Source organism: Dermacentor albipictus, chromosome 8 (genome assembly GCF_038994185.2).
Source record: "Dermacentor albipictus isolate Rhodes 1998 colony chromosome 8, USDA_Dalb.pri_finalv2, whole genome shotgun sequence".
In the NCBI taxonomy this organism is placed as follows: domain Eukaryota; kingdom Metazoa; phylum Arthropoda; class Arachnida; order Ixodida; family Ixodidae; genus Dermacentor; species Dermacentor albipictus.
In genome coordinates, this window is record NC_091828.1 from 29,547,734 (window position 1) to 29,565,524 (window position 17,791).

At 45.8% G+C, this 17,791-nt stretch overlaps 1 protein-coding gene across 3 annotated transcripts in view; it reads left to right on the forward strand.

Moving 5' to 3' along the window:
- Positions 1–14,227, forward strand: part of LOC135914486 (glutathione hydrolase-like YwrD proenzyme) — a 145,287-nt gene extending 131,060 nt beyond the window's left edge. For all 3 annotated transcript variants that reach the window (XM_070523214.1, XM_070523217.1, XM_070523215.1), the window contains one exon: positions 13,379–14,227. In XM_070523214.1, the coding sequence (XP_070379315.1) occupies positions 13,379–13,619 (241 nt within the window). In that variant the 3' untranslated portion in view covers positions 13,620–14,227. The remainder of the gene's footprint in view (positions 1–13,378) is intronic.
- The last annotated feature ends 3,564 nt before the right edge of the window (positions 14,228–17,791 follow it).

Here is a 17,791-nt window from a genome sequence, read left to right on the forward strand (position 1 = left end):
AACACATCATAGCTAACTACATTACTAAATTCTTAAGTGATAACAGTGTACTCTCACCTGAGCAACATGGTTTTTGAAAAGGTTTTTCTACTGTCACCCAATTAACATCGGTTATTCCTTACTTTGCGAATATTCTAGACAGATCCAGCCAGGTAGATGTAATATTTTTAGATTTCAGGAAAGCATTTGACCTTGTTTCACACTCCAAGTTAATTGAAAAACTTCGATTAATTAACATTCCTTGTTTCATTGTTAATTGGGTTTCAGCATACCTCACTAACCGAAAACAGTTTGTTAGTATCGATACTTACCATTCCCATGAACTTCCAGTTACCTCAGGCGTCCCTCAGGGTAGTGTTTTAGGGCCTATATTATTCTTAATTTATATTAATGACATTGCCAGCGTTGTCACAGCACCAGTTCAAATAAAACTGTTCGCTGACGATTGTGTTCTGTTCAGTGAGGTAACCGGTTGCGATGATCAGATGACCCTGAACAATAATCTTCAAAACCTTCTTTCTTGGTGCAATCGTTGGAACATGGAGGTAAATGCTAATAAAACAGTTTACATGAAGATAACTAAAAAAATAAATAGCCTATCTTTTCCTTACGCTCTCGGATCTGAACCATTAACCGAGGTTAGGGAATACAAATATCTTGGCGTCACAATAACTCATAACCTGCACTGGAAGATTCATATTTCTAACGTATGTGACTCAGCCTTTCGTAAACTCTGTCTTCTACGTCATAAACTAAAACAAGCTCCCGCTGAAACTAAACTTTTAGCCTACACATCAATAATAAGGCCAAAACTGGAGTATGCCTGCATAGTGTGGGACCCTTACACGAAAACGAACATTGATGCACTAGAAAGAGTACAGCGTAAAGCAATCAGATTTATTTTTTCGAAATACCGTATGACTGATTCCCCGACAGCAATAATGAGACATCATGGCATTCAGACATTGGAAATACGAAGAAAAATACAACGGCTGAAATTTCTTTTTCTTCTTAAAAATAATCTCCTCGCCCTCACTCCTGAGCCTTATGTAACGCCAATGACAGCACGCCGAACACGTCATCGTCATGCTGACTCTCTAACTCCCTATAATGCCAGAACTAACATTTTTAAATATTCTTTTTTCCCACGCACTATAACCGATTGGAATAATTTACCTCAGTAGCTACTAAACAGTACTGATTCCATTGACCGTTTGAACTACTGATTTCATAGTAATAACTGAAATTGATCTTTGTGTTACATTCCTTCTCATTGCTTAAAATTGTACTGACGGTTCATTTGTACATTTACTCTTCACTTTTGTTTTGGGAATTGTTTGGTTACAAGACCGAGTGTTCTTTTTACCCATTTGGTTCTCGCAGCTGGTGGACTCCATTGCCATTGCGCACACTAATTTGGTCTTTTTGTTCTTACGTCTGCAAATGCAATTATTCTGTATTTTGTATGCCCCTCCTGCCTGGGCCTCAATGAGGCCTGCAGTATTGTATAAATAAAAAATAAAAAATACCGACAGCACATTCCTCTTCATCGTGAAATGCTTCTCGGTCCAGAACCGGTTTTTAATACAGACACAGTGCTGGTTTTCTTAAAGATGTGATCTTGCATGTTATTAGTCCCACGAATTCGTAGCGCCTCCTCTCTTGAGAGGATGCCACTGCGATAATTGTTTTGAATAGCACATGCCTCCAGGCCCTTGTGTTTCAAGGGCTCTAAGGAGGGAATAGTGCTGTAGGATTTTTTACAATCAGATATATTTTACCTATCGTATCATTCTTTTTAAATGCATCTAAATGTTCATAGTACAATTCATACGTCATCGCCATACCTTTATCATACAGATTTTACGCACTTTAGAGCGTAAATTTTAAGGCCTCTTTACAGCCACCTCACACGAAGTTCATAGTAATCATAATTACACCGCAAACTCATTAGCACAGACATGGCGCTCTTTGGCCTTACCTTGCCCTTGCGCCACAAAACCCCATACATCATCATCATTAGATACTTGAATGATTCTTCAGTTTCTAGAGCTTCACCATTTAGAAAGTATGTGTGTTTTGTAATTTCACTGCAAGTAGTAAATCTCATTAGTTTAGTTTTTAAGGTAGTTACGCTCATTTACCAGTCTGAGCACCATCTTTCAATCCTGTTCAAGTCATATTGTAATTTATCACAGTCAGCCTCACATTTTACTGGCCGATACAGAACGCAGTCTTCGCCATATAATGTGATTTCTGAGTCTGTACCTTGATGAATATCATTTATATATAGTAAATGTAGGGTGGGTCCCAAAACGGAACCTCGAGGCACACCGGACTGAACAGGTTGAAATGACGAACGGACATTATTAATTACGAAAGCTTGTCGTCTGTTACTTAAATATTCTTTAACCCCGTTTATTACCTTTTGGTCAACTTTAATGAGCTTCATTTATGTAAGAGAATGTTATGAGCCACTCGGTCAAAGGCTTTAGCAGAATCTATAAATATGGCGTCAATTTGTGTAAGCTGGTGAAGGTTAAGGGTAATGTCTGTAGTTAGCTCAAGAAGCTGGGATTCACATGACCGGCCTCATTGAAAACCATGATGATCTGCAAATAGAATGTGTTAACTAGCCATGTACTGCATGATTTGAGAGGATAAAACGTGTTCAAGTAGTTTGCATACAGCAGACATAAGGGATATAGAGTCATAGACTGTTAGCTTGTTTTTTTCGCCGGTTTTGTATGTTGGTACCACGTGTGCCAATTTCCAGTCGTCTGGAATCTCGGTGGTGTCGAGATACTGTCGAAACAATGGCGTAACCATAAGAGCAGAATCTTAATTTGTCATTCTTAGTAGCTTAGTACAAATACCGTGAGGACAAGGACTAGAAAACGATGGTAAACGCTCAATAGCTTTCACAGTAGCGTCACTTGTCACAGTAATACATTGTATAAATGGAGAACTATCAGAGAACTGTGATGACAAATCTAGGAGTTTTTGGTCATTAAATACACTATAAAAGAATAAATCAAACCGATCAGCAACATCCATAACATCAATTGCAGCACCAGACCCAGTGTACAAAACAGGAACGAACATGATGAAATTAAACCAACACCCGTCAAGACTATAATAAGAACACAAAAATGTTAAGGTTCATGGCCCGCATGGATTCCTTGATTCTAATGACAGCAAGGAAAATTACTGTAGTTTAAGTATGGGTGAGATGGCACCGTGCGCGTGCATATATTTCAGGCAGATGGACACGTCTCATTTTCAATGCTTGGCACGTCGTCTGTATATGTAGTGATACTAACCGTCATTGCGAATGTGATAGCATGTCAGTGGGGACAGTGTACTCCAAGTCCCAGTCAATTCGATGGCTTATCTTATTATGGTGCTCAAATAATACATATGTCGTCACACCACTGGTCTGATAATTTCATTTCATTTCATTTTTGCGCCTAAATTACCCGAAGCCCTTACATGAGGGCGTGTACACATAGTTTTCAAAGAGAATACAACTAAAGCCAACTGGGGACAAAATTAACATACCAAATGACGCAAATCAAGGTAAACTAGAATAGTACGAAGCAACTGAACAACACGCTATTCTCGGAGTATTTTTTCGTAGAGTAAGGGGCGGGCTAATTGTTCGCGAAATTTTACTCAATCTGAGCATGAAGGCATGCTGTTAGGGAGCGTTTTTTTAGTGTGTGTCAGAAGATAGTGTGTGTCAGAAGAATCAATTATTGATTGGAGATATTCAGCCACTTATAGGTGCGTCGAGACCTGTGCGGGCGAATCGCAAGGATGATCTGAGTGGTGCTTTGAGTATTTCATCCTTTGCACGTGACTGATAAAACAAGGAATGAAGCTGCCGAAGACGAGCGAATATGTAACGTGATTCTAATGCGGGAAGGAAGAGGGTCTGTTTTATAGCATATATAGTGATGTAAGGAGAATATAGAGATGTTACAAAACATGGTGCCCGGTTTTCATTGATTATATTTAATTAGTGAGGCAGGATTGTGATGGATGCCATATTTATTACGCGTTCTCGAGCTTTTGCCAAGACTATATTAAGTATGTATTTCTTGGTGTCAGCGCACGTGGATTTAAGATATTGACGTAGGTGTTCAAGTGTTCGAGTTGACTCAAAACACACTGTTTTGGTAAGTCCTACCCATGATAGTGTCATGTTCAAGTGATGTTCAAGAACACAGTAGGAATACTAATAAAGACAAAACTAACTTTTATCGGGTGAACCTGTGCCCATGCAAACAGGCTACACTTAAACCACAACGATTGCGGCGAACACAGTAGGCAATCTTCTAAACCTGATCAGTGGGTCAAGCACGTTGGCTTTTATATATCAATCGTCGAACGTTCCAGAGTAATCTCTGGATCCCACGTCTCTTCCACAAAGTTCTACACCATTTGCGTCGCGCATACATGCAATCAGATTACACATGGTTCGGCGACAACAGACAGCGGATAGAAGCATCGATAACATCCTAGAAACTGCCGATACATATAGGCGCGTCCTGCGCCGAGCGCTAACCATTTTTAGACGGTAAAAGTGCTCAACCGTAAAAGATAAACGAGTTCGTAACGATCGATGTAACGATCGACGTAACGATCGATGTTGGCGGTCAGACGCGGCCAGCAATACCTTTCCTGTATCCTCGGCAGCGTCCGGGAGAAACCGAGGTGCGAGCGCTTGGATCGTCATGTGGGGCCTGCAGTAATTCTGGACGCAGCGCTTACGGAACAAGAAGGTAGTTAGCGCGCGCTGGTGAGAAGTTCCTCTTCACGAGCAGGTAGTTTGGAGCGTGAAGGAAGACAATCCGTGCTTAAATACCCTAGGGACAACGTCGTTGTTCCCTTCCAAATACTCGACGAAGCCTTTTAGCTCCGGGTTCGCTCGCTGCTGTTGAGCGACATCTTCCGCAGTCATTATTCCAAGGAAGGCCTCGTCGTCATAGGCGACTTGCGGCGGGGGATTTATGGGGGCGCGCGATAGGCAGTCGGCGTCAGAGTGCTTTGGTCCGGACTTGTAGATTACCGTGACGTCATATTCTTGCAGTCTGAGGCTCCACCGTGCGAGTGGTCCTGAAGGGTCATTTTAGGTAGGAAGCTAACACAAGGCGTCATGGTCGCTGACGATTTTGCATGGCCTGCCATAGAGGTGAGGGCGGAATTTCGCTGTAGCCCAAATGATGGAGAGGTATTCCTTTTCAGTCGTAGAATAATTGCCTTCCGCTTTTGACAGCGACCGGCTAGCATAAGATATCCTCCGTTCAAGTCCATTTTGCCTCTGGACTAGCACGACATCGAGGCCTAGGCTACTGGCGTCAGTATGGATTTCGGTATTGGCATCTTCGTCGAAGTGTGCAAGTACCGGCGACGACTGCATGCGTCGTTTGTGTTCTTGAAATGCGTCTGCCTGTGGCGTTTCCAACTTGAAGTTGACATCACATTTCGTTAGATGAGTTAGCGGCTCCGCGATGCGTGAAAAGTCCTTGAGAAAGCGCCTATACTAGGCACATATGCCAACGTATCTACACACTGCCTTCTTGTCGATGGGCTGCGGGAACTTTGCGATGGCAGCTGTCTTCTGCGGGTCAGGGTGGACTCCAGATTCGCTGATGACGTGGCCTAACAACAAAAGCTCATCGTAGGCGAAGCGGCAACTTCTGGTTTCAGATTGAGCCATGACGACTTGATGACCCCTAGTACTGTCGCAAGCCGCCTAAGGTGATCGTCGAAATTTCCGGCGAAGACGACGATGTCATCGTAGTAAATGAGACAAGTCTGCCACTTCAATCCTTGCTAAAACCGTGTCCATCACGCGCTGGAACGTTGCAGGCGCCAAGCACAGCCCAAATGGCATACCCTTGAACTCATAGAGGCCGTCAGGCATGACGAAGGTGGTCTTTTCGCGATCCCTTTCGTCGATTCTATTTGCCATTAGCCAGATTTGGGGTCCATCGATGAGAAGTATTTAGCGTTGCAGATCCAATCCAATGCGTCAAATATATGTGGGAGGGGATATACGTCCTTCTCCGTGATGTTGTTCAGTCGACGATAATCGACGCAGAAATGTAGGGTTCCGTCATTTTTCTTCAGTAGGAGCACAGGAAGCACCCACGGCCTTTTCGACGGCTGGATGATGTCGTCGCGCAGCATTTCGTCGACTTGTTGTCTTATAGCTTTATGTTCTCGCGTCTAAGCTTGGTAAGGGCTCTGCCAGAGTGGTCGAGCGCACTCTTCGGTTAATATGCGATGCTTTGAGACCGGTGTTTGTCGAACCTTCGATGACGTCGAAAAGCAGAATTTGTATCGTCTAAGCAGAATCCTGAGCGGTTCCTGCTTAATCACGGGTAGACAAGAATGTATGTGGATGTCTGGCTCGGTAACTACGGTCGTCGGGGTAGATGCGGCAGAATCCTTGAGAAAAAACGCATTCTTGGTTGCCAGAATTTCTACGATGTATGCGATTGTCGTGCCCTTGTTGATGTGCTTGAACTCCTGGCTGAAGTTTGTCAGCAACACTTTCGTGTTTCCTCCGTGCAGTCGGGCAATCGCTTTTGCGACGCAAATTTCACGGTTGAGCAGTAGAGTTTGATCACCTTCGATGACGCCTTATACGTCAGCGGGTATTTCGGTGCCGAACGAAATAACAATGCTGGAGAGAGGCGGGTTGCTCACTTGATCTTCGAGCACACTCAAGGCGTAGTGACTACGAGGGCTCTCAGGGGGTATCGCTTGATCTTCCGAGACGGTTATTGACTTCGACTTCAGGTCGATGATTGCGCTGTGTTGGTTCAAGAAATCCATGCCGATAATGACGTCTCGTTAACACTGTCGGAGGATAACGAAGGTGGCAGATTAAGTCCGATCATGAATGGTAACTCTTGCCGTGCATATTCCAGTCGGCGTTATGAAGTATCCTCCAGTGGTCCGAATTTGTGGGCCTTCCCATGCACTCTTAACTTTCTTCAACTGGACGGTGATGGTTCAACTCATGACGAACTAATCGGCTCCTGTGTCTACAAAGGCGGTTACTGCGTGGCCGTCGAGAAGCACGTCGAGGTCGGTGGATCTTTGTCTTCCGTTACAGTTACGCCTTGGTGTCGGATCACGGCTTAGCATCTCACAAATAAATATTGATATTTCACTTCAGCCACTAAGTACTCGACACGATTTTGCACCCATATCATTATTTAACAAGTACGTTCATGCGGAAAGGAAATCTTCTTTACGGCTTCAAGTGGCACCGTTTACATCTCGCAACTTACATAGTCACCTCAGCCTCACACGCATCTACGGGAACACACATGCATTCAACTGGTCGGCGCTTCCTCGTTCCATTCGATAGTGGAACGCTCTTCCTGATTTCATCGTCTCCGAACCTAATCCGGATAAATTCCGCCAGCTCATCAATTCATATGCCACCGCATAACATCAATAAAGTTCACGATGCTTTTTTTTTCATTTATGTGCTCTCTTGTTTATGAGCTCATTTCACTTATTATTCTTGTATATTTAGTATTGCTTAGTATTAGTACTGGAGGGGCAACATTATTTTTTCTTGTTTAATAAAGGAATCGTATCGCTTGTCTTTCTCTAATATGTACATTCCGGACCCTGTTATTTTGCACAATACTTTTGGTACCTGTATAAGATGTGTATACATTTCTCCACTGTCAATTAATAATGTTTGTCTATTATCTCTTTTATAAGCTCTATATACTCTTTTAATCCTATTGTAACGCCCCCTTACCCAATGCCTCATATGAGGCCTGTAAGTACATTGTTAAATAAATAAATAAATAAATTTTTATGTAGAAAGCAAGAGAATGACATACCAATCATCACCAAGAGCGGAGGGCACAAGACCGGCGCTCGAACACCACCATCTTGTTCACCTTGCTCACTGTTCCGAGCTACGGCCACTTTGTTGGACTCGTCCCATAAATCTCCTTACATTTGGTGGAGGTGCTGGGTACGCACATCGCCGGCACCCTGGAACTCCGATCTCGCACGTTGCAATCGACCAAGCAAGGGGCACAGCCCAACAGCTCCGAGGTAGGGCCCAACAGATCCCAACAGATCCGAGGTAGGGGATACACGTCCTTTTTGGTAACCCTGTTAAGGTGCCGATAATCCACGCAAAAGCGCCATGAGCCATCCTTCTTTTTTACCAGTACAACAGGTGACGCGCATGGACTACATGACGGTTCTATGATGTTCTTGGCAAGCATTTTGCGAACTTCTGGGTGAATAACTTGACGCTCAGCCGGTGACACTTGATACGGGCGGCAATGAATAGAAGGGGCATCGCCGGTGTTAATGCGATGTTTAACAGTTGTAGTTCGGGCCAAAGGACGATCGTTAAAGTCAAAAATATCGTTGTAGGAAAAGAGAACGCGGCAGAGCTCACGAGCGCGCTCGGACGGCATATCGGGCGCAATCATTTTCTGTAAGTCGGTGATGGTACAAGTTGTCGACTGAGATGGTAGAGGAGGATCGGCTAAATTGCCGTCTACCTCAATAGATGCTATTGAGTGATCCTCGAATGAGCAAAGCTGGGCCAGAGACATCCCGCGTGGCAGCACTTGTGTCGTCAAGCCAAAATTAACCACTGGCAGGCAGACGCAATTAGCCGTAATAGATAAAACGGTATGAGGTACCGTGATCCCGTGTGTAAGGAAGACGTCTTGCATAGGAGCCGCGATATAGTGATTGTCGGGCACTGGTGGGGATGACACTAGGTCAACGTAAGTCAGTGGCGTAGGTTGGAAGCGAACGAAGTCGACGGAACAGAGGCGACTGGGCTGTGGTTCAGCGGGATCCAGAACAGGCAGATCAAGGTAGAGGGTACTGGCGGAACAATCAATGAGAGCAGAATGTGCGGAGAGGAAGTCTAAGCCGAGGATGATGTCGTGGGGACAGTGCGCGAGGACTGTGAATAGCACAATTGTTGAGCGGTCGGCGAAGGAGACACGGGCGGCACACATACCAATTACGGGGGCTATTCCGCCATCCGCGACACGGACAACATGCGTCGTTGCGGGCGTGATTATTTTTTTCAGTCGAGTACGAAAGTCCGCGCTCATTACCGACAAATGCACCCCAGTGTCTATAAGAGCAGATACAGGAACACCATTGACTTGCACGTCCAGAAGGTTCAGATGAGTGAGCAACGTCAGAAGAGGATTTGGCGGCGTAGGGAGCACTGCAGCGTCACCTCGAGGCGCTGCATCATCTAGTTTTCCGGCTGGGAGCGGCGTCCGAAGGGAGTCGGCGAAAAGGAGCGACGGGGCTGGGAGAGCGAGATTGTAGTCGTTGGGGCGAAGGTGAACGGCAATAGGGGCGGTTCGGTGCAGGAGTCAGTGGCGGCATTATCGGAGCGGGCGGCATAGGGACGAGAAGGGCCACCTGAGGGGCAAGAGTAGGCAGTATAAGGAGACCGGGGCGGGGAAGTCCAGCGACTTCGACAGTGTCAAGAAATGTGCCCGATTCGACGGCAGTGAAAACAAATGGGCTTGTCGTCAGCAGTGCGCCATTCAGCTGGGTTCCGGAAGCGTGGTGGGTCAGAAGATGCGGGACGGGGCGGAATCGAAGAAGCCTGATGGGTATCAGGGCGATGGGCCGAGCAGATGGTGTGAAGGCCCATGTTTTCGAACTCCTGGCGGACAACTGCCTGGATCAGGGAAAGCGTGACTGCAGGTGCGTTGGTGGGGCTGGAGTCGAAGGCAGCCGGATAGGTGGCCTCAATCTCACGCCGGACGATCTTGGTAATATCACCAGTGTTGTTGGGACGAGGAGCGTCGGCACAGGAAGATGTCGCTGGGGTGTTGGGCAAACGGGCAAACTGCTGATCGATACATCGGCTTTTAGCGAGTTCCAGGCGGCGGCACTCTTTTATAACAGCATCCACCGTCGCGACGTTGTTGAATACGAGCAAGTTGAAGGCGTCATCGGCAATGCCTTTAAGGATGTGGGATACCTTGTCTGACTCCGTCATGTGTGCATCAACTTTGCGGCACTGAGCCAAGACGTCCTGAATGTACGTGACATATGGCTTTGTTGACGTCTGCACACGGCCGGAAAGCGCCTTCTGCGCGGCAAGTTTGTGACCGTAGGGGTTGCCGAACAAGTCTCGGAGCTTTTGCTTGAGCGAATCCTAACTGCTGAGCTCCTGTTCGTGCGTCCGAAACCAAACTCGGCGTGTGCCGCCGAGGTAAAAGACTACGTTGGCGAGCATGATATTAGGGTCCCACCGGTTATTGCGGCTGACATGTTCGTACAGGCTGATCCAGTCGTCGACGTCTTCCCCATCTTTGTCCGAGAAGACGCCAGGATCACGAGGAGCAGGGAGAGTGATGTAGGTCGTCGAAGTGGCAGCAGGTGTCGGAGGCGGCTGAGTCGAGTTGTCATCGCCGGGAGCCATGAAGCTAGGCTTGACGTACCGTCCACTGCGAAGATCCGTGACCAGGTACAGGGAACGTCCACCTCCACCAGATATGTTACGTAAGAAGACGCAGATGAAAAGCTATAAACAAGTATATTTACAACGTAATACGCCGCACTTGGCCAAGACGCAACAGCCCGCGCTAGCCTCCAATCCTCGTCGTCGTCTTCTTACTGCTCGCCTCTTCGTCATCGGTAATACTATTCCATATCAATAATATTCCTAGGTTTGGTGTATACATGCAGTCAACTTTGTTTCCAGTGACACATTTTTGCCCTTTATCAAGCTGCATCTTTGCATTTGTATATTCCCTTTTATCTTCGCATTCTAATGTACGAAGGTGAGCCAAAGGAAAGTGAGCCAACCAACCTCGTGCAATAATGGTTCTGTTCATTATCTGCGAGGCATGCGTGCAGCACCTCTCTCATTTACAAAAGTGACTCACACGTGTGAGGATAGATGCTCTTTAATGCTCTTACACACTGGCTTCAACATATTTGCGTGACATATTGGACGCTCCAAAAATTGAACAGCATAGTGTCTTAAGGTTTCGACAGCTGAAGGTGTTTCCAAAAAATAAATTATTTGCCGTGTGGATTCCGTGTACGTTAAAAATTTGATTTCAATGGCCATTGTGTAGCGTTGAAGGAAACCGTTCAAAGAAGGACGTGATAGCTGGAAAGACGATTCAAGACCGGGCCAAAATCGCTGTGCACTAGCCCCCAGCGCTATTGCAAAGTTGATGAGCTGATTAGAGAAGAGCAGAGGATAACCAACGATGAACTGGCTCAGCTTGTGAACATCAGTCACGGTTCAGTTTATACCATAATTAATATACATCTTGGTTATCGACTCCTGTCTTTGAACTTTGAGACTTTGAACCACCACCAGAAGACATGGAAGTTCGGCGCTGCTTTGGCTCATATGATCCGGTATCACAATGAGGGTGACGGCTTCTTGACTGCAATTGCGACAGGGAATGAATCATGCTGCCACTACTACCAGGCATAAACACCACGGCAAAGATCACAGAGGAAACATTCGAATTCACCATTCCCAAAGGAAGCAAAGGTCATCATTTCCGCTGGAAAGGTGCTGTTGCCTTTTTTTTAGATCGTCGGGGTCCATTACTAATAGAATTTGCTAAACCTGGAGATACTATCAATCGTTTCCAATATTGTGAAAAGCTGAATCACCTCCATGTCGCCGTCAAGAACAAACGACATATAAAATTGACGAATGGAGTCATCTTGCTCCACGACAGTGCCAGCCAACGTCGCTGATGTGGTTAACAAAAAAGTGGCCAACTTCAAATGGGAAACTCTGCAACATATGCGATATGATCCAGACCTGTCGCTTGGCGACTTTCTCAGTTTGAGGCAATTGAAAAGAACAGCTCAAGGGAACCATATTCACCGTCGCACTATGACGTGAAAGATTGTTACAAACTTTTTGATGCTGCAACACAAGGCGCTTCATGAGACGACAGTCACGCGACTCGTTTGTCAGTGCGAGTAATATCGATATGTTCATGGAGACTAGTTTTCAATAAAGTACACCAATTGTCATATATTCCCATTTGCTCGCTTTTCTTTGACTCGCCCTCATATATTTTGCACAAATCCGGCATTGATATGTGATCTCTATTACTACTATAACATCGGTGGAATTCCTTGCAATACACGACCGTTTACACCTGCTTTGGCGCAAAACATTATAACAAAGGACCAAATCATTTCGATTTTTCCCTGACCGTTGCATATTTAGAAAACTGTAAATATGGTTCTTGACTGACAAAGCGTCATTACTGTATTTGTCCTCAACTTGTTCATTTCATGGCCGTTACAATTTTTTCTTGTCAGCGGCATGCACTGCATTGCGGACGGCGAACTGATAGAGTTCTAAAGTTAATGTAATATTTTCTTTACCTATTAAATAGACAAAAACATCACAGCATTGATATCAGTTATTTCGGGCACAGTCTTGGGGACATACGACTACATTCTTATTTGAAAGAATACAAACTTCACTTGTCTTGACAGTGCGTAGATTTCGAAAATTTATTTGCAGCATCTTTGGCAATGGCAATGCAGTTACTATTCATGCATTTGATCCCTCAACAAGTTGTATAAGGAGGAGGCCGAGCTTCAACGTGTGCCCTCCCCTCCTCTGAACAAAATTTCGGCCTACGCCGCTGGTTAGCAGGGGGTCCTGAAGCACACAGCCCGAGAAGAATGCCCTCTTTCCCGGGCGCCATGTGGTGGCTTTGGTTTCCTTGAAACAAGCCGGCAGTAGACGCCATTCGGTTTCGGCCATAATTAGCCTTCCAATGAAAGTGTGTACCAATATTGGCAACCACAATGATTGTCATATTGCGGATGCAGTGGTCTTTTTGTTTACAAAATTCTGAATTTATTGTGATGATGGGAGAGTCGTGCTTCTACGCATACTCGCATAATCAAGAGTTTGACGGTAATCCGCCTGGAAGACAGGAACATGACGACGGTACAACAAACTCCCGGCCAAGCGTATAGTAGCCTGACAGAACTTGATGTTTCGGTGCCCGTACAGGTCCCACGCTCACAATCGCACATAAGGTAATGGTTCTTGTTTTATTATGGGTGAGACAGCGCAGTGCGCGGACGTAGATATTGAGCAGGTTGTCCGCCATTACTGTTAATTACTTGGTGCCTCAAATGAATGCGGAGTCATACTCACAGTAATCTTGGCGACAATAGCTTGTCGGTTCCTATGGTGGACGCTGAGTTTCCGTCTATATTTGCAACTACATTTAGAAACTTTAGCCCTAGAAATGCTACCATCACCAGAAGGCGAAAATTATGAGCATATTCGCTCTTCAACATAATCAATGTTTCTCCTTTACCGCAGCTCTCCACTGGTTTTGGAGCCGAGCTTTCCGCAGGAGGCACAGACGACACTAAGACGCCGAGGGCACACACTAAGAGTCCACCATGAGAATCGGCGCTCTCGCTACGCTGGCCACGCCAACGTCCTGGCTCGTGCAATGCACTGGTGGTCCAAGGAACAAGCAACACATCAGCCAAAATTCAATGGTTCTATCTGGTGCGGAGCGGAGCCTCGTACCAAAAGTGTTGCCCTTGGTTTCTGATCGAGACCAAGAATACAAGGTTGCTGAGAGGGGGAGTGGTAATATAGCATCGCCTAAGGTGATAGACAATACATATACTACCTGATATGATATCAAATAGCATGCAATAAATATTAGTTGTAAATTAGGCGGAATCCTTTAAAAGATGACTGTGGACATTTTAATGCAATCAGCATTCAAGCGATGTACCGTTAACTTTATATCTGCATTTCGTTTTCATTTTGAGAATTTCATTGCACTCACCACAATCAGCCAATTTACTGTGATACTAGCTTGCCCTAGTCTGGAAATACCATAAAGGCGTGATGATGAACCACTGACGCCCAATGGATGACGTAGTAGGAATGACCTCGATTGAACGACGACGGCAGTATGACGGCAACAGCGTGCCGATATTGATATGATGGTTCAGCCGTGATGGCGGTTGTATGAAGTGGATGATAGCGTAATGACGAGGACATCTGTGAGTGACATAATGGCTGTCGTATGACGATGATGGCATGATTCTGATGGCATGACGGTCAATGGCCCAAGCTTGTAAACAACTTGCGTCACTGTGTGGGCATGAGAGGCTCTTTAGGTCCATAAAACATAGACTCAAGATACCTGAAGTAGGCAAAGAATGCTAATAGCAATAAAATAATAAAATAGGAAACCTGTCTTGTCAGGGTGGAGAAAACTTAGCTGTAAGAAGGATATCTTAAGAAATGAACTACTAAATAAAAAATTCAGCAGGTCTCATCTCACTGTGGCTATATATAGTATTACGATAAGCATTTTATCAATATAGGCACACACCGCATTACATGAGGATTACGTAAGGATAACGAAGACATGACGAAGGTAAGAGGACGATTGGAGCAGTACGAGTGTATCAGGACGGTGGCATGACGTCGACTGTATGACGGCGACTTAATGGTGCCGATGGCTTTAGGCAATATCGTGACTATACTCTGATGAGGAAAATTGAATGATGCGGATGGATAGACCATGGTGGCTTACCGCAGACGGTAGCACAACGAATGCGCACCTACTGTGTGACGATGTTAGCTTGAAGACGACGCCGTGCAAAGATTCGCATGTCCGAGCTTCACATGACGACGATGCAACGACCATGATTGCACGACAATTCAGCAAGAGCCTATAACAACTGGTCCAACTTATGCGACGACTCACACCACTGCATCAGCGCAAAAGGCGTGACGAAGACGGTGTGAAGAGAGTTGGATGAGGAAATCAAAATCACAATGAGGAAACAACTACGCCAGCATCACGACAATGAGCGCATAGCTAGTGAGCCAAGATAGTAGGAAACTTGAACGGTAGAGTGGCTAAGAGGTTATAACATAGACAGCTTGACGTAATGGTTCTGCGGAAGCCCGAAAAGTGGAGAGAAGTAATTATTGAACGAGAAATGAGACATCCACCCAATCGTAGCAATAACTACAAAGAAAACCTTGGCGGGTTCCCAGAAAGAAAAACCTCGCGATTCAGGAAAAATTCACCAAATTCTTCGCGGACCTGGACGAATTTTGCTTCAACTGCGAGGCTTTTCTTTGAGGAACCCTTATCGGTTTGCTTTGTATCAAATCCTTCGATTCAAGTCAATTCAACTCTCTATAGAGGGTGTATGTCTTATTTTTCCTTTATTAATATAAGTAGCTGGAGAGATAGAAATATTCATAGACAGATAGATGGGCGTATAGGAAAACAGATGGACAGATAGACAGGCGGATCGACAGACAGACAGACAGACAGACTGACTGACTGACTGACTGACTGACTGACTGACAGACTGACTGACTGACTGACTGACAGACTGACAGACTGACAGACTGACTGACTGACTGACTGACCGACCGACCGACCGACCGACCGACCGACCGACCGACCGACCGACCGACCGACCGACCGACCGACCGACCGACCGACCGACCGACCGACCGACCGACCGACTGACTGACTGACTGACTGACCGACCGACCGACCGACCGACTGACTGACTGACTGACTGACTGACACAGACATATAGATAGATAGATAGACACAGACAGACACAGACAGACACAGATAGATAGATAGACACAGACAGACACAGAGAGATAGATAGATAGACACAGACAGACACAGACAGACACAGATAGATAGATAGATAGACACAGACAGACACAGACAGACACAGACAGACACAGATAGATAGATAGATAGATAGATAGATAGATAGATACAGACAGACACAGATAGATAGATAGATAGATAGATAGATAGATAGATAGATAGATAGATAGATAGATAGATAGATAGATAGATAGATAGATAGATAGATAGATAGATAGATAGATAGATAGATAGATAGATAGATAGATAGATAGGCTCACCTTGCCTAAAGTAGACATAGCAGTAGTCAGAGACAAGCACGCACTGAGTGTGTGTTATTTATTTATTGCCACATCAGGGCAGGTGTTAAAATTTTCTCTGGCGTAATTTAGAAAAAGAACAGTGAGTGCAGGAATGCGTACTTTCCAGCCCATCATTGCAGAAGCTTTACAGCGAAGCTGTACACGGCTAGCCAATTCGTCCATCCGTCTTTTGCCCATGCGCCAAAACTTTTCCAGCACAACAGAACGTGCATGCACCAAAGAAAAGTAAAATAGGCGCGTGATTAGCTACGCTACTAATGACGTCGTTGTACTCCGTCGCAGCCGAGTGCGCGCGCAGCAGTTTCTTTCCGGCTACTAAATGGGTTGGTTACAGGTCATACGTACTCTTGAGGAGCAGGCAGCTTTTGATCTGTAATGCCGCGAGCATCACCGTGAACGAGCTCGTCTACGCCTTGCTGATGCTGCAGCCCGAGCACAAGAACACGCATGTGCAGCCGCACGCAAGGAACATCTGCGTACCAAGAATCTGGTAGCCTCTCGAGATGCCGTTTAATGAATTGTCGGGATTAACCGAGTGATAAACAACTATGCCGCCCATTTCAGCTTCGGTGGTTAACGATCAGTGCGGAGCGCTTGGGGGGGGGATTCTTTTATTGAGTCTAACGACATGTTCATAAAGGCCCCTTGACAATGCTTCATCATGCGAGGTAGGTGCGTGTTGTCTGCATTAAAACTGATCTACGTAGAATCACACTGATTTCTAATACAACTATTCAGGAGAATCGAACACATACTATACACCTAACGATACGATAAAGGTATTTATTCCTGCAGCACATTATCTCCTCTCGCTACAGTGTTTGAAAGTTTACGTTGTTTGGAAAAATCATGATACTGAAAAGGTTCACTCAGTGCTGGCATGTTATGATCGCCATGGAAAGGAATCTAAGGGAAGGCCGGGTAGAGACAGCGCATCCGCACACAAGTGCAACAGTTGAGGGGGGAAAGTCAGGAAGTTCGGCATGCTCCAAGTGGTGGCGTTGCCGAGCAGAAATTGTGCATTTCCCCACGTTTGATTAAGAAGACGAATTTACGAAAACACATATTTGTCCTAAATAATTCTAGTTTTGATAAGCCCATTTCGCAATAGTCCCAATATCAGTCGCTTTTATGGGTCGGTACACTTCACTCGAGTGGAGGGCGCATTTTCAAGGCGTTCCTCGCGGAGGAAAGGTGGAGTAGCGTTCATGAAACGCAACGCCGCCTTGAGTAAAGGAAGACCCGTCGCCTCGACTTGGATGAGTCGAGGAGAAGCGTTGAGTAAAGGCGTGCTTAAGAATACGGGGGTAAGCTGGCGCCATATGCGTGCGGAGGCAGTCGAAGTTGAAGTACTTACAAGAGTGCTGGGAGGGAGGGCAGGATGGAAGAAGTGAGAGGACGGGCGGTAGGGCACGGCCTCTTGAACCAGCGCACGCCTGCGCACGCCGATCAAGTAGGCCTTGCAAAGGAAGCGGATTTGCTTTCCCACCTGCCTGATGGATGATGCCAGTAACCTCTGCAACCTCAAGTCCCTTAATAGCTTTAGAGTATTGAAAGACTTTGATCCAGCCGACGGCGCCAGCGATAGGCTGATCGGTGACATGTGACCTCGCCCCGCCCCTTTGCCGCCATGAAAGTTCCTGCGTGCCTGGCGAAAGGCGCGCGTTTCGCCTGTTGTGCTGTGCACATTGCTGCAATAATTTCCTTCTGAGAGGGCCGAAATGTCTTTTTGCTGTGCGGTTGGGTGCCGAA